This window comes from Nilaparvata lugens, chromosome 11 (assembly GCF_014356525.2).
Source record: "Nilaparvata lugens isolate BPH chromosome 11, ASM1435652v1, whole genome shotgun sequence".
NCBI classification, from domain to species: domain Eukaryota; kingdom Metazoa; phylum Arthropoda; class Insecta; order Hemiptera; family Delphacidae; genus Nilaparvata; species Nilaparvata lugens.
The window spans coordinates 7,708,412-7,732,183 of NC_052514.1; the positions used below are offsets into that span (position 1 = coordinate 7,708,412).

General features: G+C 34.3%; 1 protein-coding gene across 1 annotated transcript in view; it reads left to right on the forward strand.

Annotated features, from left to right (window-relative positions):
- The window catches only part of LOC111043481 (uncharacterized protein CG43867-like), a 157,116-nt gene that overhangs the window by 30,262 nt on the left and 103,082 nt on the right, over nucleotides 1-23,772 (forward strand). The window contains exon 2 of the mRNA XM_039438193.1: nucleotides 23,388-23,450. Within this exon, the coding sequence (XP_039294127.1) occupies nucleotides 23,388-23,450 (63 nt within the window). The remainder of the gene's footprint in view (nucleotides 1-23,387; nucleotides 23,451-23,772) is intronic.

The following is a 23,772-nucleotide window of genomic DNA, read 5'->3' on the forward strand; positions in this document are numbered from 1 at the left end:
TTTTAACCTGAAAATGACCAATGGTCGAAAATAGTCGTTAAAATATTTTAAAGGTTTTAATAAAAGGGTACTACAAGTTTTTATATTGTTTTTATTCATTCAAACAAAGTATTCCATATAAGTGAAGTGTTTTTATTTTAGCCTTCCTTAGTTAAGGAAGCATCTTTTGGTTTTTACTTGTTTTTTCTATTGTCAAACCATGAATAAAAAATTAAATGGATAAATAATTAAATTTTATTCATCGTAGGATCTCAGAAGATAGTAGAAGATATTGCACATCTGTGAACAATAATATAATTGGGAACAATAGGAACAAAATTAGTACATTAGGCCTGTTGGCGTAGCGTTCTAGAGTGTTGAGACCTTCAATCTGATAGCACTGCCTGGTCGTGGGTTCGAATCCCGCCGGTTGGCATGGCTGTTTGATCATTTCATCAATCACCCACACACTCATTTCATTACCTACAGTGAGGTCCACGTTATAATGGCGGAATTTGATTAACATTTTTGTTGCTTTTCTTGTGTATTCTATTCCACACTATTTATCATAAATACAATCATTATATAGTTATGACATTGAAGGAAAAACTAGGCTGAGCCTGTATTATTCTTTTCAAAAATTTTGATAAAAAGTTAATAATGTCCAAAGTTTGAGGTTATGGTATCACACACTGCTTCGTCACTTGATTTTTGGTCCAGGAATAATGATTTGAAGATTTTGAATTATGAAGGTTGACATGATACTTTAAGGGCCGGTTTCCGAGCTCGGGATTTAGCTAAGTCCTAGACTTTAAACAGCTGGAGTCAGAAAATTGGCTTTTCAAAACGGGGCTCAGTCGCAGCTTTTATAACAGTAGTCGTAGTTTTTATTTTCTCATTTCTATAAATTGGAAACGTTTTTCCTTGATGAAATTAGACATTCCTAAATAATTCAAAATAGCTGAAACTATACACTATTTTCTTTTTATCTTATTTTGTATTCAATTTTTAGTTTTTCGAAATTTTAATTCAAACGTTACTATGACAATAACTGCGACTACGCCCCGTTTTGGAAAACCAATTTTCTGACTCCAGCTGTTTAAAGTCCAGGACTTAGCTAAATCCCGAGCTCGGAAACCGGCCCTAAATGAATTACAGAATGAATCACAATATATTTCGCACCTAGAGCAGAAAATGAGATTTTTCCGGCTCGGAATTGGTTTTCAAGTCCGAGGCCGTAGGCCGAGGACTAGATAATATTGAGAGCCTGAAAACATTTTTGCCCGTGGTGCGAACGATATTTTTCGCCACACACAAAAATAAACAATATATATATGAGAATAGTTGTTTACTAAGCACTTCCAAAAGCAGAAGTGGAAGGTGATAACTCTAGCAAATCTGAGGTAATCTGAATATCAGGAAATTGTCCAAGTATTTTTATTTTTTATTCTGATTTGTCTAAATAACGTAAAAGATGATGTTCAATTATGTGGGAGGTTGAGTTTATACTTTTTTATTCTTTCAAATGACAATAAGATGATATCATTATAAATGTTCTAATTATTGAATAATGAACACAAATAATGAAAAGTTTTTTGATCAGTTGTTTTTTGAACACCTTTCTTAGTTCCATGTTAGCGGCTGGAAAGGGTACTCTTTCCGGCCTAGGCCGGAAAGAAACCTGTTCTGACGTCAGACGAGAGTCGTCTGCAAACAATGTCTTTCAGATCTACGTAGGGACTGGAAAACAGCTGCTTTCTGTGCAGTGTGGCGAAAAACTTATGAATGAATGAAAAACTTTATAAATATTGCACTTATTTAAAAAAATTGAATACCAAATCACAAACCTACCCACTACTTCTTTCTGTTTTTTAAAAAAATTATGATTGCAATCCCAAATCTCCACCATTTTTTCGCGGTTACTTCTTTCAAATAATACGAGACTCCACGTGCCACTGCGGTGACTAGTCATTCCACAAATACGAAGTCTCCATATAACACAGAGAACACAAAAACATCAGTGACAAATAACTGAATCAGATACTTTAATACTATGACACAAACTAGACCGCCGTAGACCTTGAAAAGGTTCATGTGAGTCACAGGTGGGCTAGATGAGGTGATGACTCTGTGTATTTCCGGCATCTCCCACTCTGAAACTCTTCTCCTAGTTTTTCTCTCTCTATTTCACACTAGTCATCAACTCTTTCTCTCTTTCCTACACTAGTGGCACTATTTTAAAAACATCAGAAATAAACGTCGACGACCCAAGACGCCGCCTATCACCCACTGAAACCAAAATTTCTTCTCTCTTTCCATCTTGTTTGATAATATTATCATCCTCTTTCTCTCTCTTCCATCTTCTGCTTCGTCTTTCATCCACTGAAAACACACATTCTTTTTCTTTCTTCCCATCGTGTTGTCATTCTCTTTCTCATCCTTCTACACCCTCTACTTCGCCTTTCATCCACCAAAAACACACTTTCTTTTTCTTTCTTTCAACCCTGTTCTCATACTCTTTCTCTCTTCTCCACCTTCTGCTCCGTCAGCCATTCACAAAAAAGACTTTTTTTTCTTAGCTTCTCCTTACTTTCTTCTCCCTTCTCCACCTTTTGCTTCACTTATCATCCACTAAAAACACACTTCCTTCTCTCACACTAACTCTTTTCCCCCCTCCCTCTCTCTCTCTCTCGCTCTCTCTCTCTCTCACTCTCTCTCACACACTCTCTCTCTCTCTCTTCTCTCTCTCTCTCTCTCTCTCTCTCTCTCTCTCTCTCCATTTTGGTAGAGAGTTAATGGGGAGGATATTTTTAATATTCTTTCTGAAGAATGGACATTGATATGTCCAAAGCTCCGCCAATTTATGTAGATGCATAACATTATCTATAGTTATCTATAGTCAACGTTAGTAGACAGAAGGTTGATCACTCACAGGTGAAAGATTCGAAATGGTGGGGGAAACGCCAGCGTGACGTCACGTGTAGTAAAAAAGTGATAGAGTAACCACACTGAGCATACAGTTTATTCACTGTATCTTCAAATACATCGTTGTTTAATCCCCTCAAGATTGACCTAGAACTTGAAAATTCTCCATACTTATAGCGATTGAATCACTGATTCTAATGATGTTGTTAAATACTTTAGTTAAATACTGTTGTTAAATACTTAGTTCATTCAACTTGTATGAATAAAAGTTAAGTTGAAAGTTTTTCAAGAATCTAAAAACGTGACACGAAAAAGTTAATAAGCTGGAAAAGCGTTAGTAGACAACGTTATACTATTATAATTTCAGATTAACCCATAAAAAATCTTGATAAACCAATGCATTGCAATAATCCGATAAACCGATCCCAATAAATCCGAAGAATTTTCATTCATATAAATGCACTGAATATATGCTGGTATCGAGCACATGTTCTACGAGAATCAAAATATCTCATCCCCGAAATTCACAAGCTGATGTATAGCCAAACTACAAAATATAAACACGACCTAGAAGATGAAGAAACCTTAAGGATTTGAAAGGGAAGGTTAGGAGGTGGGGTTTTTGCTTTTATATGGCAAAATACTTGTATTATTCAAATGTTTTGATAATTATTGTAAAGCAGAAACAGAAATCTTGCATGTCAGAAAATGTTTGTTTTATATAATTTGACTATACGTCACCGTATGATTCTCAAGAATGCGATATTCTGCCTACTCTGTACTACAGCCTACGTCACGACTGCAGTTCCCCCACTCCAATTGCATTTCAACTAAAATACTATAGATGAGTGACCAACCTTCTGTCTACTAACTTTGATCTATAGTTATTATATTACAAATTGCATTTTCATATCATATACAGTTCAATAATTATTTTCTTAGTCTATATTATGTAAATTCATCTATAATTTTGCTGTATTGTAAGCTATTGTATATAGGTGTATAAGCCAGAATATATTGTAATCTACATAAATAAAGTACTCAATCAATCAATCCATCTATCTATCTATCCATCTCTCTCCCTCCCTCAATCTCTTTCACTTTCTCTCTTTCCATCTCTCTTTCATCATCTGCTCATTCTATTTTCCTCACCCACCTTCTCTTTCTCTCCTAGAGTATTATTCTTACGTTTCTTTCATTACCGTGTTGTTAGTTTTAAAGCACTCTGCTTCAATCATCCACTTGTTTCAAATAGCTTGTTGTTTCTAATCACCCATCTTTCACTTCTCACACTGTACGACGTTTCTAGCTCTCTACTTTCATTCTATCATTTCATTTTATTTTTCTATCTCACTCATTTCGTGAAATGCTACTCATTTCATGGAGTGTAATCTCCGACTGTTGAAATTTTACATTTTAAATAAATAATACATATTTCAATTAATAAAAACAATATAAAAACTTGTAGTACCCTTCATTATTAAAAACTTTAAAATATTTCAACAAAATATTATCTTTTCTCTTTTCATTTGTTGAAATATTTTAAAGTTTTTAATAATAAAGGGTACTACAAATTTTTTTTTATCAATTTGTACAAGAGTAGCCCATATAAGTGAAGTGTTTTTATTATTTCAATAATATAGAATCACTATTACCATTTTCAGTTTCTTTGTTGACATGACCACATCCTATAAACTAAACTACATAAATGAGTGATAAATAAATTACAGTATTCATTTCATCTTCATATCCCCTCAATTATACTTCACATGCATCTACCAGTAGGACATCAATCGCTTTCTTCCCCAACCTTCACTGTTCACTCTCCTCCTCGCTACCACTCTCTCTCTATCACCTCTCTCCCACTCACTCACTGAGGGGGTTGAGTGTAAGAGAGGGCCGGCTGCGCCCTAACTCCGCCCTCCTAGGTAAAAATAAAGGCAGCTATTCTATTCTATTCACAGTGAACTCATAGTTTTGGCTGAGAATTTTTGGTATTTGGGCAAACTTCAAATTTTTGATGAAAACTCAATTTTCCGGGTCGCCATATGAATTTGGTTGAAATTTAGCTATGGTTCTACACTTAACTTGGCGAACTGAACAAAAAAGCTTGTAATAAAGCTTTGGTAGAGAGTTAGTGGGGAGGATATTTTGAATATTCTTTCCGAAGAATGGACATTGATATGTCCAAAGCTCCGCCAATTTATGTAGATGCATAACAATATTATCTGTAGTTATCACAAATTGCTTTTTTCATATCATATACAGTTCAATAATTATTTTCTTAGTCCATATTATGTAAATTCATCTATAATTTTGCTGTATTGTAAGCTATTGTATATAAGTGTATAAGCCAGTATATATTGTAATCTACATAAATAAAGTACTCAATCAATCAATCAATCTCCTTTGGACTTTTTGGTAGAGAGTTAGTGGGAAGGATATTTTGAATATTCTTTCCGAAGAATGGACATTGATATGTCCAAAGCTCCGCCAATTTATGTAGATGCATAACAATATTATCTGTAGTTATCACAAATTCCTTTTTTTCATATCATATACAGTTCAATAATAATTTTCTTAGTCTATGTTATGTTAATTCATCTATATTTTTTCTGTATTGTTAGCTATTGTATATAAGTGTATAAGCCAGTATATATTGTAATCTACATAAATAAAGTACTCAATCAATCAATCTCCTTTGGACTTTTTGGTAGAGAGTTAGTCGGTAGGATATTTTGAATATTCTTTCCGAAGAATGGACATTGATATGTCCAAAGCTCCGCCAATTTATGTAGATGCATAACAATATTATCTATAGTTATCACAAATTGTTTTTTTCATATCATATACAGTTCAATAATAATTTTCTTAGTCTAAATTATGTAAATTCATCTATAATTATGCTTTATTGTAAGCTATTGTATATAAGTGTATTAAGCCAGTATATATTGTAATCTACATAAGTAATCAATCAATCTCTCTTTCTTTTTCTACATAAGTAATCAATCAATCTCTCTTTCTTTTTCTTTCCAAGCATTCCATTTTAAATATTTAAAGATACATTAAAATATTTATTTTATCTTCACATTTTCTCACTTATACTTCACACTAATGAATCGTATTAATCGCTGTCTTTCCCCACCTCCACTTTTTCTCTCTCTTTTTCTGTTTCTCTCTCCCCCTCGCTCTTTATATCTTACTATCCATCAATCAATATCATTTGGTAGAGAGTTAGTGGGGAGGATATTTTTAATATTCTTTCCGAAGAATGGACATTGATATGTCCAAAGCTCCGCCAATTTATGTAGATGCATAACAATATGATTATTATCTATAGTTATTATATTACAAATTGCTTTTTCATATTATAAACAGTTCAATAATTATTTTCTTAGTCTATATTATGTAAATTCATCTATAATTTTGCTGTATTGTAAGCTATTGTATATAAGTGTATTAGCCAGTATATATTGTAATCTACATAAAGTACTCAATCAATCTCTCTTTCTTTTTCTTTCCAAGCATTCCATTTTAAAATATTCAAAGATACATTAAAGTATTTATTTTATCTTCACATTTTCTCACTTATACTTCACACTCATGAAGCATATTAATCGCTGTCTTTCCCCACCACCACTTTTTCTCTCTCACTGTCTCCTCCTCGCTCTTTATATCTTACTATTCATCAATCAATCAATCCCTTTTTCTGTCTCAACGTCTCTCTGTCACTTTCCCTCGTTTTTCTCTTACTCCCTCTTTGTTTTTCAAGCCTTTCATTCGTTCCCATTCCCTGTTCTACCTTTCTTTCCCTATATTATACCTTTCAACGCGGGCATCAGTCTAGCGCTCTTTCATCTCCTGCAATAAAGCACGATACAAATAAACAGCCGAGCCACGTCTATTTTCATCATATTCATTAAGCCTCTACTCCTATCATCTATTCTTGACTCAAGTTCATGATCGACCATTCTATTGTGAGGTACAGGTTATAATGGCAGTGGAGAAAGATACGAGAAAAACGTTGCCAATTCTCTGTTTTGTCAATGCTTCACGAGAATGCATTCCGTTTTTTACTTTCCTTGCCCTATTACCATAGGTAAGGAAAGTATTGCTTTCCAAAATAATTGGAGGTACCTAATTTCATGTTTTCTATACGTTTCACTACTTTCCTTGCCCTATTACCATAGGTAAGGAAAGTATTGCTTTCCAAAAAAATTTAAGGTACCCTAATTTCATGTTTTCTATACGTTTCAAGGTCCCCTGAGTCCAAAAACATGATTTTTGGGTGTTGGTGTGTGTGTGTGTGGTGTGTGTGTGTGTGTGTGTGTGTGTGTGTGTGTCTGTGAACACGATAACTCAATTCCTAATTAACCGATTGACTTGAAATTTTAAACTTAAGGTCCTTATAACATGAGGATCCGACAATAAGAAATTCAATAAAATTCAATTCAAAATGGCGGAAAAAATGGCGGATAATGGCTAAAAAACCATATTTTTCACGGATTTCTCGAAAATGGCTCTAACGATTTTCTTCAAATTTATATCATGGATAGCTATTTATAAGCCCTATCAACTGACATGAGTCTCATTTCTGGGAAAATTGTAGGAGCTCCGTAATATTCCTGAGAAGAATGAATTTTGTTAAATTTCTTCATGCTCATCTCAAAAATGACCAATTTTCTTCAAATTCATATCTTGTATAGTTATTTATCAGCTCTATTAACTGGCATGAGTCTCCTCCCTGGGAAACTAACAGGGGGTCGACCCCATTCCTGAGAAATTTACTTTGTAACCTCCTTCTCGTGCGTGAGGTAGGTAGGTAGAGCAGTTTATTCAAAAGAACACATGTCGATATTTTATTTGTATAACAGCAGTTTTGACAACTTTTAAAAAATCCTCAAATTTCATAATTCAAACAAAGGAAAATGTACTCTGAAAACAATAGCAATAGTATAATCATAGTTTTAATTATTTAGCGGCCAATCGGCATAATATTATTCCCCGAAATTATCCTCTTTTAAGAATGAGGCTTATAGATCAATGAGCAAGGAATGTTGTGTGAGTGTACCACACCAGATTTTTATGTTTCTTTCTTCTTCTTCTCCTTCTTCTCCTTCTTCTCCTCCTCCTCCTCCTCTCCTCCTCCTCCTCCTCCTCCTCCTCCTCCTCCTCTTGTCTTCATCTTCTCCTGTCTTCTTCTTTTTCTTCTTCCTCTTTCTTCTTTTTCTTCTTTGATCATTCTCCTTATCATCCTCGTCCTTTATCGACAGTCAACTGCGCCTCACATGGAAGTTATATCCGCGCTTTTTCCGATATCCAGCCATAAAGTTTTAAGAGCAATAATTCTTGAAAGAATATCGCTGTCCTGCGTCTCAGATAGAGGCCTGTTTTCTTAGAGCACCCTGTATATGCTCCACCCTGCCCGAAATGTCCCCTGATCGCTGTATTTAATGGGAATAGCTCGATGAGCTCTTGGAAAAGTACCTTGGAAAATGGTTTTCATGCAATCTCATAACTGTTCGTTGTCTTTTCATTGTATATAGTTTTTTTGTCTGGAATCCTTAAATGTTATCCAGTAGGAGTTATCTCAAAAACTTGTTTCAACTCTCTGGGATCCTTGAATATTATCCAGTAGGAGTTATCTCAGAAACTTGTTATAACTCTGGAAAAGTTGCAGTGAAGATAGAGAGGTTTCTAAAGGTTACCCCGTCATCCAGTTTTAAATATTTTGAAAGATCATTCTGTTTCATTGATAATCTCCCATTCTCAAGCCATGAATTTCCCCATCTATCTCATTTAGAGTATTTTTAAAGCTAATTCTGTTTTATTGAAGATGATTTTCTTCTCCATTCTTAAACTTTAATTTTCTGTTCTATCCTATTCAAAGTATTTTGAAAGCGCATTTTGTTTCATTGATAATATTTTCCGTTCAAATCTCAAACTATAATTCTATGCTCCCTCTTATTAAAATGATTTTGAAAGCTCATCCTGTTTCATTGATATTTTTTCTGTTTCATTCTTGAACTATAATTTACTCTGTTGTATATCCATACTTTTTCACTGTTAAAATTAATCTTGAATTTAAAAAAAATACTTTTGAAGTGAAAATGCACTTCTTTTGTGTGGTAAGGGATGGAGGTGGTGGAATAGGTTGTGGTGGGTGTTGGGTTGGTGGATACTTAGTGAGGCGGTAATTTTGAGTGTCACTCAAACTTTGCTGACCATATTATATCAACAAACCACACATACACCGACATCGCCACCAATCTTGAAATCCTCCATATCTCACAAAAAAGCAGAAAACTCAATGTATCTAATGGAACAATACGAAATTTACAACCACACAAAACAGTCTCCTAAATGATCAAGTAAATTTCTCTTCCCACACACTCTTTGACAAAATAGTCCACAGTTCAAAATTACCGCCTCACTAAGTATCCACCAACCCAACCCCCACCACAACCTATTCCACCACCTTGATCCCTTACCACACATAGCCTTGTCATCTGAGTAAATTCCCACAGTCTGATGATGATGACCAACAACAGGTCGAAACGATCGTCACTGCAAAAGTAAGTGCATTTTCACTTCAAAAGTGTTTTTTAAAATTCATGTATAATTTACTGTTCTCTCTTATTCAAAGTATACAAACCTGAGTTATATGTAGAAGTGTATATATGAGATCACAATTTTAATTATCAAAATTTGGAACCACTCACTGAATTATACTGACGTTTTGTATTAATCTTTTTTTGGATGATGCCCACAGCATGAGCTTTCACAGGAATACCTGAGAATTTGAGTTCATTATATTGAATTTTCCCTTTTCAGTCAGAGTAAAATAAACTTGAAGTTCAGCACACATGAGCTTACACAGAAATAGGTACCTCAAAAATTGAGTCTATCACATTTTTTAGACTCAAAAATTCTGATAAAATTCATTAAAAATTTCATTTTTGAGAATCACATTGAAGTTCCCCTTCTTCCCGTCTGAGTAAAATAAACTAATTTTTTATATTGATACAAGAAAGATTATAATAATTACTTAACTCGTACAATATATTCAGCCACCTCTATGTTAGATATGTGGACGCTCTTCAATAGCTCCCAATTCCAAATATTGATATACTCTCAGAGTGATAGATAAAATATGCATAAATTGTTACCTACAATCTCTTCAAATAACTCTTAAAATCACCTGAATAACCAGCTCGATTCTCAACCTACAATCTCACTCAGATAGAATCGTGTAAATGATAGCGGAATGTGAACCAGAAAAATCAATTACATAAAGCTCATTCTTCGCTACGATGTGACCTGCAATTCTTGCACACAGATTTCTTAGCGGTGGTTTCAAATAGCAAGCAACGCAAGTGAGAAGCACTCACGCATCCCTTTCTCCCGCACTCTCTCTTTCTCACACACACACACTCACTCACTCCCTCTCTCTCCCTCTCAAGGCAGATCCCCTGGGCCACCCGAAACCGCTTCTCTCAGAAAGGTTTTCCGGATCCACCCTTTTCCCGATGGGACTTACCCCCCCACCCCTTTTCACACTCCTCAACCTCCATCCCCCCAATTCTTGTTGCGGGTCATTTGGCGTCGTTTCTACGTAATATGATAGGTTCCTCTATGTGACCCCGGAACGTGGAATGGTCCGAGAGAGAGAGAGTGAGAGGGTGAGAGTGGAGAATGAATTGTGAGAGAAATTTGCTGAGAGTGAGGGAGAAGATGTGAGATTGATCGCAAGAGCTTGTGAGAGAGAGTGAGGGAATTGAATTGAATCGCAGCCTCTATTGAAAATCTAGAAGGACGAGGTTACGGCGTAGCCGGCCCTCTCTTACACTTAACCATCCATACAATTCTAAGTTACAACTGAAACAAGATCATAAAACCATAAATTGAAGTTAAAGAAAACAATAACTTCAAAGAAATAACGAGGGAAAAATGATATAATGAAAATAAAAAAAGTAAAACTCTTCCAAATGAAAAAAGAAAACTGGAACTTCTTTCGAACTGAAGTTCGTAAAAGGGGTTATGCAAAAGAAAGAAGAGAGAGATTCAGATTCAGATTCCTTTATTCATGTGTTTAACAATAGAAAATTCAACTTACGTCCTAGAATTAAAAATAAATACCAGTATCAGTAAAATAACATGGTGAATCGTATTAAACTAAAGAGTTCTACAATAATATTGAGCTAGAAAAATGATGAAATATGCGAAAGTTAAGGTACTACTGCAATGTTTTCACTTGAAACTGTGAAGTTTGGACCTTAAGAAGTCCATTCTCAGAGAAGGTATCAAGGATACCCTCCCCTCCAGCACTCAACCGTAGAGATTGATTGATTGATTGATTGAGTCCTCTATTTATTTAGATTACAATATATACTGGCTTATACACTCATACAATAACTTACAATACAGCAAAGTTTTAGATGAATTTACATAGCATAAACTAAGAAAATAATTATTGAACTGTACAATGATATAAAGAAAATCAATTTGGAATAACTATACAAGATAATATTGTTATGCATCTACATAAATTGGCGGAGCTTTGGACATATCAATGTCCATTCTTCGGAAAGAATATTAGAAATATCCCTCCCAGTAACTCTCTACCAAGAACGATAATTCATCTATAATACTAAAGATTTGTTCACAAATAAAAATTCTGTAGAGAGAGAGAGAGAGAGAGAGAGAGAGAGAGAGAGAGAGAGAGAGAGAGAGAGAGAGAGAATAACTTGTTGAAAAGAGACAAAAATTGAGAATATGAGAGAGATGATTATGAGGATACAACAGTTGATAGAAAAGGAAATCATTTTGGAGAACTAAAGAAATAATATTAGAATATCACAGAGATAAGAAACAGAAAGGAATAGTTCTGGAGAGCTTCATAAATAATTTTAATAGATTTGAAAAACTAAAAAAAATTTCTTGAATAGCTATAAAAATAATTATAATATCAGAGAAATAAGATAGAGAAAGGGATGGTTTTGGAGAACTAAAGAATTAATTTCGATATAATAATACGTATCGTAATAAGTTTTCAGTGTTCATTGAGTGTAATTTTGTTATTTTATCTGGTTTCTAATCTTCTAAAATTCAAATAATAATACTGATGGTGATGCCCACATTAGCTCTCAGGCTTGTGCGTGCGTAATGAGTGAGAGGGATGATGATGAGAGATGACGACTACTTTCTAGGTAGACGGGACCGACGGCTTATCGTCGGAAACAGGGAGAAGTGAAAAAGAGAAAGAGTTCAAGATATTGTGAAAAGATTGAAAGAAGAACGGGGAAGGAAGAAAAGGAGATTCAGAGACACACAGTGAATTCTAGTGTGTGAATGAAAAGTAATTATATTTCTGTTGTGAAGGTGATGTTGTGGTAATGTTTATTGATTTTTATTTTTCATTATTTATTTATTTATTCATTTATTTATTTATTTATCTATTTTTTTATTTATTTATTTATTCGTGAATACAATCACAAATAATATAAATATGATTGAGAAGGAACAACATGCTTGGCCCAAAACTATTCCGTTTCCAAATTTTTATATAAATTAATATTCTAGAACGAAAGTTGTTGAATGAACGAGTAGCAAAGGGAAAAGATAAAGATGGTAGACACAAAGAATACGAGAGCTTCCATGAAGAATAAGGAAAGAAAATTAAATAGATAGGAAGTGATGAAGAAGAAAGAAGATTCGATAGAAAGAAAATGAGAAGTTTTTGAGAGTTGAAGGGGTTGACGAATTTAGACGAGAAATGCATTACAGTATAAAGTTTCAAGAAAGAGTGAGGCTAGTATAATGAGTGAGAGAGAATGATGCTGGAGAAAGGGAGAGAGAACATTAAGTGAAAAATGATGAGAGAGTGGTGTGAGTGAATAAATTCAGGAACGAAAAATGATTGAGTAGCTCGCTCAAGTTGTGTGTGAGGAGATTCTAGGCAAAGTGAAAGGGGAGTAAAATGATTTGGGATAGTTGTTTCAAAGAAACCCGAAGGACACACGAGATACTTCGAGAATAAATCTGGTTGAAAGATGATTTTTAATAATTATAGTATATTGAAGTTTGGTAAATTTGAAATTTAGTGTAGTGTGTACAAAACTAGAGAATAATCAACTTTTTACTATCCTTGTGAAATAAGTAAACTCTTCATTTGTAGAGCTTTAATCAAATAAAATTGAACATGACTTTCTACTAGTAACGGATCATCAACATTTGGTATTTATGAATGAATCCATGACAACGAAAACATATGGTTTATCATATCATTCTACCCGGCTAGATTTTCGTGTTATCTAGGGGCAAGATGACGGAGCGACACAGTGGACTCTTGTCCATCAGGGCGACGAATGTGAGCATACTCTGGGTTTGCCTCAATCAATTCAACTTCTTCTACTGATGAATCTTGCTTTGAATTTCGGTTCATTTTCTTCAGCCAAACTGGTCCTGGGCTCATTAGCCAAGATGGTAGTGACTGTCCATTTGTTGAGGATCTCATGTGTAGGAACATTCGTTCATGAGGGGTGCAATTTGTTGTAGTACACAAAAGAGATCGAATAGAGTGAAGTGCATCAGGCAACACTTCCTCCCATCGATTTGAATCAAGTCCTCGTGATCTTAGAGCTAGTGTTATTGCTTTCCATATAATTCCATTATATCGCTCTACTTGACCATTCCCTCTCGGATTGTAAGGCGTTGATCTACTAGTTGCTATCCCTTTTGAGCCAAGAAAGCTCTTCAACTCAGTTGACATGAAGGATGTTCCTCTGTCTGTGTGAATATAGCTTGGAAGGCCAAACATTGATATTAATGAGACCAGGCAATTTATGACTGTTCTCGCAGTCATGTCTGGACAAGGAAATACAAAAGGGAATCTTGAGTACTCATCAACCATCACCAGTAGGTATTTATTTCTTGTTTTTGATTGTACGGGTCCTTTGAAGTCCATATTAATTCGTTCAAAAGGTTTTGTTGCCTTTATGAGATTTCCTTTTGTCTTCATATATTGTGGTTTTATTTCAGAGCAATTGCACAATTGGAGCAAATTTTCCTTACATCATCTACAGTATAGGGGAGATTTTTCATTCTGAGCCAGTGGTAGAAACGAGTTACACCAGGGTGACAAAGTTCATCATGGTATTTTGCCAAAGCTGAGTTCAATGTTGAACAACCAGCTGTAATACATATACGAGAGAGTGCATCAGCTGGTGCATTTTCTTTTCCAGGTCTGTAGACTATGTTGAATTTGTATTCAGATAATTCTAGGCGCCACCTTTGTATCTTTTCATTTTTTATTTTTCTATTGTGTTGAGTGCCAAACATGAATGTGACTGATTTTTGGTCAGTGATCAAAGTAAATAGTGTCTCCATTTTCTTATAGACTCCACAATGGCATAGGCTTCTTTCTCAACAGCTGAATGCCTGGTTTCACTTTGGGACAAAGTTCGTGAGAAAAAGGCTACTGGTCGAGAATTTTGTGTTAATGTTGCACCAATTGCAAAATCTGATGCATCTGTCTCAATTATGAATGGTACATTTTCATCAACAAAGAGCAGTACCGCGGAAGCAATTTCATTTTTCAACAATTCCAAAGTTTCCATCTGATCTTGAGATAGAGGGAATTTCTGTATGTGGACAAGGGGGTGAATCTTTTGAGAAAAGTTTTTAATCCATCGGGAGTAATGAGCCAGTAATCCCATGAGTCGTTTCATTTCTTTAGCATTTCTTGGGGGTGGAAAGTTCATGAGTGGTGCAAGGCGTTCTGGGTCAGGTTTAATTTCTCCATGTTTTATCTCATACCCAAGGAACTTCAATGATTTTTTTGAAAATTTACATTTTTCTTCATTTATAGTCAAGCCATACTTATTCAATTACTTGTTGAAATTTCTTAAGATTTCTGTCATGTTCTTCTTGATCTGAACCGCAAATGACAACATCATCCAAATAGGCAAAGCAGTCGTTCAAATTCTCTCTTTCTATAAGTCCGTTTATTGTACGTTGGAAGGCAGCTACTCCATTGGTTACTCCGAATGGTATTCGTTTGAATTGATAAAGTTTTCGGCCTACTTCAAAGGCAGTGTAATGTCGTTCATTCTCAAGAATCGGTATTTGATGGTAAGCTGACTTGAAATCTACAGTACTAAAAATGTTGTACTTGGCAATTGTGTTTACAAGATCTTCGATCAATGGGAGAGGGTATGCGTCTAAATTTGTGAATTATTAATAGTCTGTGAATAGTCTATGACCATTCGTTTCTTCTGTCCATTGGTTACAATGAAAGGCTGGGCACGCCAACTGGACTGGCTTTCCTCAATTATTCCTTCTGTAAGGAGGCGATTGACCTCATTCTTCATGAATTCATAGTCATCTTGTGGGTGTCTTCTGGATCGGGTAGTTATTGGGTGGCAATCGGGAGTCAAGTCATTGAAAAGGGAGCATGGTTTTATCATGGCCTCCACCAAGAGGCAATCTTTCAAGGGTGGTGTGGTTGTAGAATTATTATCTATTACAAGAGGCTGTTTATTACCATTGAATGCTAAACTTATTGTAGAGTGATTCATCAAAAAATCGTGACCAAGTATCACATTGCAACAGCATTCTTTTAATACCAAGAGTTTAATATTGTTGTATTCATTTCCTTTGTACACAATATTGCTATAAACACATGCTTTTGTAGCGGTGTTATGTTGAACAGATGCAAATCTTATAAAACAAGAATCTGATGCAGTTTTAAATTATTTGTTTTTGCAAATTTTTCATCAATAAAACTGGCAACACTTCCGGTATCAATAAGAGCTGGTGTATTTATTCCATTCACCGAAACAATAATTGTAGCTTTAGAAAGATTACTGGCTATACCAGCTGCAGTAATAGTTGACGTAGTTAGTTTTTCTTTGAGCGTTTTACTTTTACACACATGGGAAAAGTGTCCATTCGGGAACATTTACGACAAGTCTTTCCTATTGCAGGACATTCTTGAGAATTTGAGTGTTTTTTATATCCGCAACGTTGGCATTGAACGGATTTCTCTACATTGCCTGTCGATTTTTGTCGATTTTACTTTTACACACATGGGAAAAGTGTCCAATTCGGGAACATTTATGACAAGTCTTTCCTATTGCAGGACATTCTTGAGAATTTGAGTGTTTTTTATATCCGCAACGTTGGCATTGAACGGATTTCTCTACAATTGCCTGTCGATTTGGGTTACAGCATTAACATCTGAGAAAGATTCACTCAAGCTTATGTTTTTATTTTCTTCAACAGAGTTTGTATAACAAGTACTTTAAAGGAGTCGGCATATGTTTTTGCGGATTCAAGAACACGTGCTTGGAAACGGTTTCTTGTAGACTCAAATCTCCTTGTTAAAAAGTTTCTCTTTAATTTCAATAGAACATAACCCTGAAACAAGAGCATCTCTAATATGCTCGTTTTTGTTTTCTTCGGCTGACACTCTAGTGAATTACATGATAAGCTTAATCTTTTTAGTTCAGAATAGTAGTGATCAATGGACTCACCTATTTGTTGTTTTGCATTAGCAAGGCAGTATCGTGCATAAATTTCGTTCTTTGGTTTAACGAACATATCTTCCAACATGGATATAGTTTCTTCATATGAAGTATAGCTTTCCACAATTTCGTATAAAGCAGGTGATAAGAAGTTTACCAATATTTTCATTTTGTCTTTGGTTGTCGTTCCTTCTAAGAAATTTTCAAACGTCTTTTTCCAATGTTTCCACTCTCTCTCTGCCGTAGGCGAATCTGGGTCGATAGATAATTCCTTTGGCTTGAGAAACTTGTCAATATGTGATTCCATCTTATCTTCTTCGTAGTTACGGTTTTCAATCGTTTTTGTCTTTTTCTTTGTCGGAATTTTATTTGATTAAATTGAAATAAGTAAACTCTTCATTTGTAGAGCTTTAATCAAATAAAATTGAACATGACTTTCTACTAGTAACGGATCATCAACATTTGGTATTTATGAATGAATCCATGACAACGAAAACATATGGTTTATCATATCACCTTGTCTATCACTTTTGTGTCAACTTTGTGTCATCTTCGTATGATCTTTATATTATCTTTGTATCATCCATGTGTCATCTTCGTATGATCTTTGTATCATCTTCGTATGATCTTCATATCGTCTTTGTATCAACTTCGTATCATCTTCGTATGATCTTTGTTTCATCTTCGTATAATCTTTGTATCATCTTTCCATAGTAAGGTTCACGTTATAATGGTAGTGTTTGATTAACATGTTGCTATCCTCGTCTCTGATTCGATAAAGCACATAGAGCTATCCTTTTTCAGATCCTCAACTTTGCCATATCAGTTATTAACAATGTAGAAATAAAACTAATTGACATGATATTCAATCTCAATTTTAAGTATGTATAATTCAATCATTGAAAAATATAATTTCTTGAGTTGAATATAAACCATTATCCTGAACAGGAATGAACAGTTGATATTACATCGGATATACCGGTATCAGCTATCCTCTATAGAAGGCAGTAGCAAGGCAGAGAAACGGCAACGCTGTTCTCCCATCTTTCTCCACTGTCATTATAACGTGGATCTCACTATAACACTATAATATAGTGAGATTAATGCATGCATATATTATTTTTGACAAGCGGGTTAGAATGCCAAACTAATTTCCTCTCTTCAGACACTTTCAATACACTTTCATAGTTTGAAATCATTTACATTATTGTATCACTAACGAATAATAATGTGAAGTTTATTTTTCATATTTTGTGTTTTTTTTTATTTATTTGTGGACTTTTATTTATTTTTTATAGACTATTTAGTGTTATATTTTGTGTGAATATCTCTGATTTCAAAGTTTATATCACAATAGTTTTTCATATTTTGTATTTTGGATTTTTTTTTAATTTTTTTATAGACTATATAGTGTTATATTTTGTGTGAATATCTCTGATTACAAAGTTTATATCACAATAGTTGGGTAGCCCTAATTTTCCCAGCCTCAATTCAATCTTAATCGGCCAATTAGTGTCGCTCTCTTGAAACTCACTAAACTGGAAATTATCAACTATCAGCACAGAATACAATTATAGAAGTTTTCTCTGCTATCAGTTGCTGATTGTTGAAACAATAAATTTCTGTCACTGATAGGGAATATCTGAATATATTTATATTAATAATAATTTATATTAATTTATTTATATTAATAATATATTTATGTAAACAAATGACAGATAACAGTGATAACACTGATTATTTTTGGGGTTGTTCTGATGATAAGAAAATCGTTTTCCGTAAGCAGCTGCTACCTAGCGGCAGTTCCTTGAACTAACTCCGCTTCATCCGACAGCTGATTCTATTGTGTACTGTATGGTGGCGAAACCTTGCGGAGTACTCCTCGTACTTGGCTTCATCCCCGCTAGGTTGGATTAGCGTGTACTTCTAAGCAAACTCACCCTTTGTTAGAAATAAGGGTTGTTTGTACTTTTTGAAAATAATAAGAGTTGTGGCTTATGAGTTTCAATAGTGCAGTAATCGATTTGATTTGTAGGTATTTTCATCCTGTTCAACTAAAATAGTAGTTCTGTGAACAGTAGACCTTACGCAGGTTTCTCATCCACAAGTGTATCTGATGTCACCTGTTCTAGTTGATGCAGTTGAATCACAATAATTCACACTTGAATCATTATTTACTCTTACAAACTATTATTTGTTTTCTCCAAGATCAAAAATTCACGTATGTTAATAAACTCAGTTCTCGTTTGAATTTGTATCCCATATTATAACTTATCCAGTTCCGTGATAATCTTTCCATCTGATAATAATATTTCTCAACTATTTCAAAATTATTATTTTTCAATCATGAATATTATAATTTCTTCGGAATTATTTATTTCATTTAATTTTTTTTACTTTATTTCAAATCACCTATTAAATTTGTTTTTCAAATGTGAGAATATTGATACTGATGGGCACGCATCATAAAAAATATTGAAACCCTACTTTATAGAAATATAAACGGCCAGACATCTGTGTAATGCATGCAATGAATAATCCACTTGTCAGCTGATTGATTATGAAATTCTATAGTCTGATGATATATATAGTGATATCAGAGTATGGAGGAATTCCTTTTCTTTTAATATTATCTTAAAACTGCAAAATTTCAAAAAACCTTGTATATACATGACAATAGACAAAATCTGTTAAGCTCTCTATTTTTCATGCGTTTTGTATTTAATTAAGGATTATATTTTTTTAAGTTTGCGTTTGTCTATTATAGACTTATTCTAAATCTTTCTCTTCGAAATTTAATTTTCTACAAGTTCTTTAAGTAAATTTTGTGTTTATTTTACATTTAACATAATAAATCTGCTTCGAACCTTAAAGGAACTTGTTTTTCGGGACCAAATTTTGCGTATTTCAATTTATTTATTCACAAACACACACACACACACACACACACATAAGATACATAAAAATGAAATTAAAATTAATCACATCAATAAAAAAACATTACAGTATAAAATAAATAACATAAATATGAGAACACATTACACTATTAGAAGGCAATTTATACATGTTATGTGGTGAAGAAGGGTAGAGGATCAAAAGTTCTTCCAACTATGGCTATCCATGTCATAGGAAGTCTTTTGATCCTTGGAATTTTTGGAAAGGATTGGGAAAGGGATGTGATAGAGCACAAGTAGTATTTCGTCACATATCTTAAAAATTACTGTAGCTAACGGTCTGGAAACGGTTTTATTCAGTTTCTCAGTATATTTTACATAAAGTACGCTGAATTCAATATCTTAATTAACAGCCAACAAATACCCGTAGGGCAGGGAAACTGAAATTTAGACGAAATCTTTCACTTTGTATAACTTGTTAAATAAGCATTTCCGGGCCTATTTAATTAGAACTTTTCTCTCTTTTTGATCTGAGGAATTACCCCCTGGCTTATGGGCACCTTTTTTTAGAACATCCTGTATAGATTCTTCATTTACCGAGTATGGTTATAGGCCTGTTTTTAATTTTTTGTGTAGTTGAGAAGTTGATATTGTGGTAATTATTCATATTGAATGAAAAATAGTAAGAAATTGTCAAAAAATCACTGATTCAATTTTCTAAAGAAATTAGAAATTTTTAATTATCAATAAATCAGTGGTTTTTTGACAATTTCTTGGTCTTTTTCATTCACTATTTTTAATTCTTCAAGGTTTTATTACTTCAAGTTTCTCATTAAACCCTTGCGGAGCACGGGTTACCTACGAGTCGATAATATTAATAATATCGATAATAATTAAAATAATATTGATAATATCAATATTCACATTTCAATTATCATAATACATTTCTTTCCTACTCTGTACTTATATTTTGACGCATCTCTCATCCATATCCCCATCCTAATTAACCTTCTAGAAGCTTTCAGTCCTGTTTGCCAGTTATCCACTCTTTACAGCCTTTCTAAGCCTCTGCTTACTGACACTGAGTGATTACATTGCACCCCTTATAATTCCGATCTCTCGGCATCATGACAAAGACAGTTCTAATGCTTTGCAGGGTATCATATTTCCACCCTAGAAAAGTCACTTTTTCATATTCTTCTCCCTTCATTGTTAGGCTACTTCTTTTTCATCTCTACCTCTTTTTCTAGTACTTTTCTACTTTTTCTTTTTCAATTTCCTCTATTTCTCTTCCATCTTTTCATCCTGTTTCGCTCTTTCTTTGATATATTTCCTTCTCTCTCCTCTTCCATCTTCTCCTCCTCTTCTCATCCTATTCCACTTTTACTTTGATATTCTTCTCTTCTTTCTCATCTCCCTCTCCTCCTCCTCCTACTTCTCCACCTCCTAACACTCCTTCTCCTCTTCCATCTTCTCATTCTATTTCACTTTCACTTTATTGATATTCTTCTCTTCGTTCTCATCTCCTCCTCCTAACGATTCATAACCGTCCACTTTCTCTTTCTTTTCGAACTCTTTCTTTTTTTCTTACTCTTTCACGTTTTCACGTTTTCACTTTTCCTTTTTCTTCTTTTTCGATCTCTTCTTCCTTTCCTCATCATTCTTTAACACGTCTTTGATACTTCTCTCTTCCTTTTTTAAATTTTCTCCTTCTCTCCCCATCCTATTCCGCTTCTCCTTCGTTACTTTCTTTTCTTCTTTTCTCATGTCCTCCCCCTCCTTCTCCTTGTCATCTTCCTTCCTCCTCCTCTTCTTCTTCTTCTTCTTCTTCCCCTCCTTTTTCTACTTTTTCTTCTTATTCTTCTTATTCTTCTCCTTTTTATCTTCCTCCTCCTTCTCCTTCACCTACTCCATCTTCTCCCCCTCCTCATCCTCCTCCTCCTCTTCCTCCTCCTCCTCCTCCTCCTCCTCCTCCTCCTACTACTACTACTACTACTCCTCCTCCTCCTACTACTACTACTCCTCCTCCTCCTACCACTCCTCCACCTCCTCCTCCTCCTCCGCCCATCATTCTCCTTCTCTCCTTCCCTATATCATCATCTTTACTTTCTCTGAGCTTCTTTTCTCTCGTTTCCCATGTCCTCCTCTTCTTCCTCTTCCAAGTTTGTTAGTTTTCTCTTCTCTTACTAACTCCATCCTCCTATTTTCATCCTATCTCACCTTTCCTTTGTTATTCTCCTCTCTTTCCACATCACCTCTCCCTCTTCTTGTCCTGTTCTACTTTTTTCTCTTGTTTTCTTTCTTCTTCTTCTCCAATCCTACCTCTTCACATTTTCTTTGTTATCATCCTCTTCTCTTCATACTTCCTCCTCAACTTCCCATTTTTCCTCTTAGTTACTCTTCTCTTGTTCTTCTTCCCTCTCTATTCTCTTCTATATCTCCCTTCTCAACTTCATATCCTCTTTCACTCTCTTCTTTTATATTTGTTTCTCTCCTTTGTACTCTCTACTGTTTGTAAACTCCCTTGAATACTACTGTATGTCTTAACTACCTCTCTGGCTGATCCTTATTTGCCCTCCATTTTTTCCTCTTAGTTTATCTTCTCTTGTTTCTCTTCCCTCTCTATTCTTTCCCAAATCTCCCTTCTCAACATCAAATCCTCTTTTCTTTTCTCTTTGTTTCTCTCCTTTGTTTGTACGCTTCCTTGAATACTAGTGTATGTCTACACGCTCCCTTGGACTTTTGATTCCTCTCTTCAAAAAGAAAACCGTTGAACTTTCCCTCAGTAAGTAGATGGATTTTTCGAGTCGTTTTTGCCGCCTCTCTGGTTGATCCTTATTTGAGACGGTCGCCCTGTGTGGGAAAAGCCAAGTGAGGTGGTTTCATCTCTGTAAAAGCATCGTCAAGTCCCTAGTCGGTCGGCTTTTGCTGCTTACTTTGTTCCACCAAGTCTCCAGAAAAGCTGGTTACAGCTAACGTTATGTCAAATAGAAAAGGAAATGGATGATGCATTTCGGAAAAGAAAAGGCATTGTCAAAACCACATCGCAGTTTTGTAAAGTTTGTTCTGATATTGTGCCCAATGGGGTTTGAGAAAAATTGACTTTGGAGTTAAGAGTCAAATATCTCACCGAATAATGAAAGTAATTAGCAAATAGAGAAGGAAATTTGATGCATTCCAGAAAAAAAAGGCATTGTCAAAACCACATCGCAGTTTTGTAAAGTTTGTTCTGATATTGTGTTCAATGGGGATTTGTGAAAACTTGACTTTAGAGTTCAGAATCTAATATCTCACCGAATAATGAAAGTAATTAGCAAATACAGAAGGAAATTTGATGCATTTCGGAAAAGAAAAGGTATTGTCAAAACCATATCGCAGTTTTGTAAATTTTGTTCTGATATTGTGTTCAATGGGGATTTGTGGAAACTTGACTTTGAAGTCTAGAATATCTTAACAAAAGATGAAAAAGCGGTCAAGTTTTGATCCCTTGAATCGATTGGAAAAGGACAACAGGCATAGACCAAACCTATTCTATTCCCAAATTTTGATAATGAATGACATGTCAGAAAAAATTGGTTATGTTTTTACTGTTGAAAGTTCAAGTTAGAATTTTGTCCAAAAATAATATACAGTATAAGAGCTAGAAATTTTCAATTTAGAAGGATATAGCACCAAATATTACACTAATCATCACCGCACTTTGAATAAATTAAGTTGTTTCAGAAAATTTTTATTGCGGAACTTCAGCTTGCTACAAAAGTGTCGAATGTTTGATTATCAATCAGAACAATCATTGATTAATGTGTTTATAATATTGTATTCATGTTCCAAAACTGATAGGTTTTGATTCGTTCTACAATTCAACGCAATATGTCTCTTGTCCCATACCTTTTGAATCAGTCAGCGTTTTTGAATGATTATGATAAAGTTAATGATGACTTTATAAGATAAACTCTTTTCTTTTATTATTTCATTTTTATTTTCAGAAATATAGTTTATACTTTCAGAAATAGTTTCATTTTTAGTAAAAAAATGTTATCAAATATTAAAATTTTTGTTTCAGCTGTCGGAGCTGGAGCTGCGAGTGGTTCAGGCGGAGTCCAGGGCAGAAGAGGCAGAATGCAAGGTAATAAAATTCAAATAATAAATTCAAATTACAAAACTTTTTAAATCAGTAAAACTATTTTCATGAAATATTGACATACATCGAATAATGTATTCAAGAAAAAAGGTCCCATGTCACATTGAAGATTCACTTCTGAAGTTTCTACAAAACTTCACAAAGCTTCTAAGATTTTATCAATAATATCCTCAGTCTCATAATATAATAAATTGGAACGATTTTGAAGGTTTCGATAAAGGAAGTATCAATCATTTATGAGGGAGATAGGGAGGTACTCTTTCTTATTCTTTATGTCACATTGAAGATTCACTTCTGAAGTTTCTAC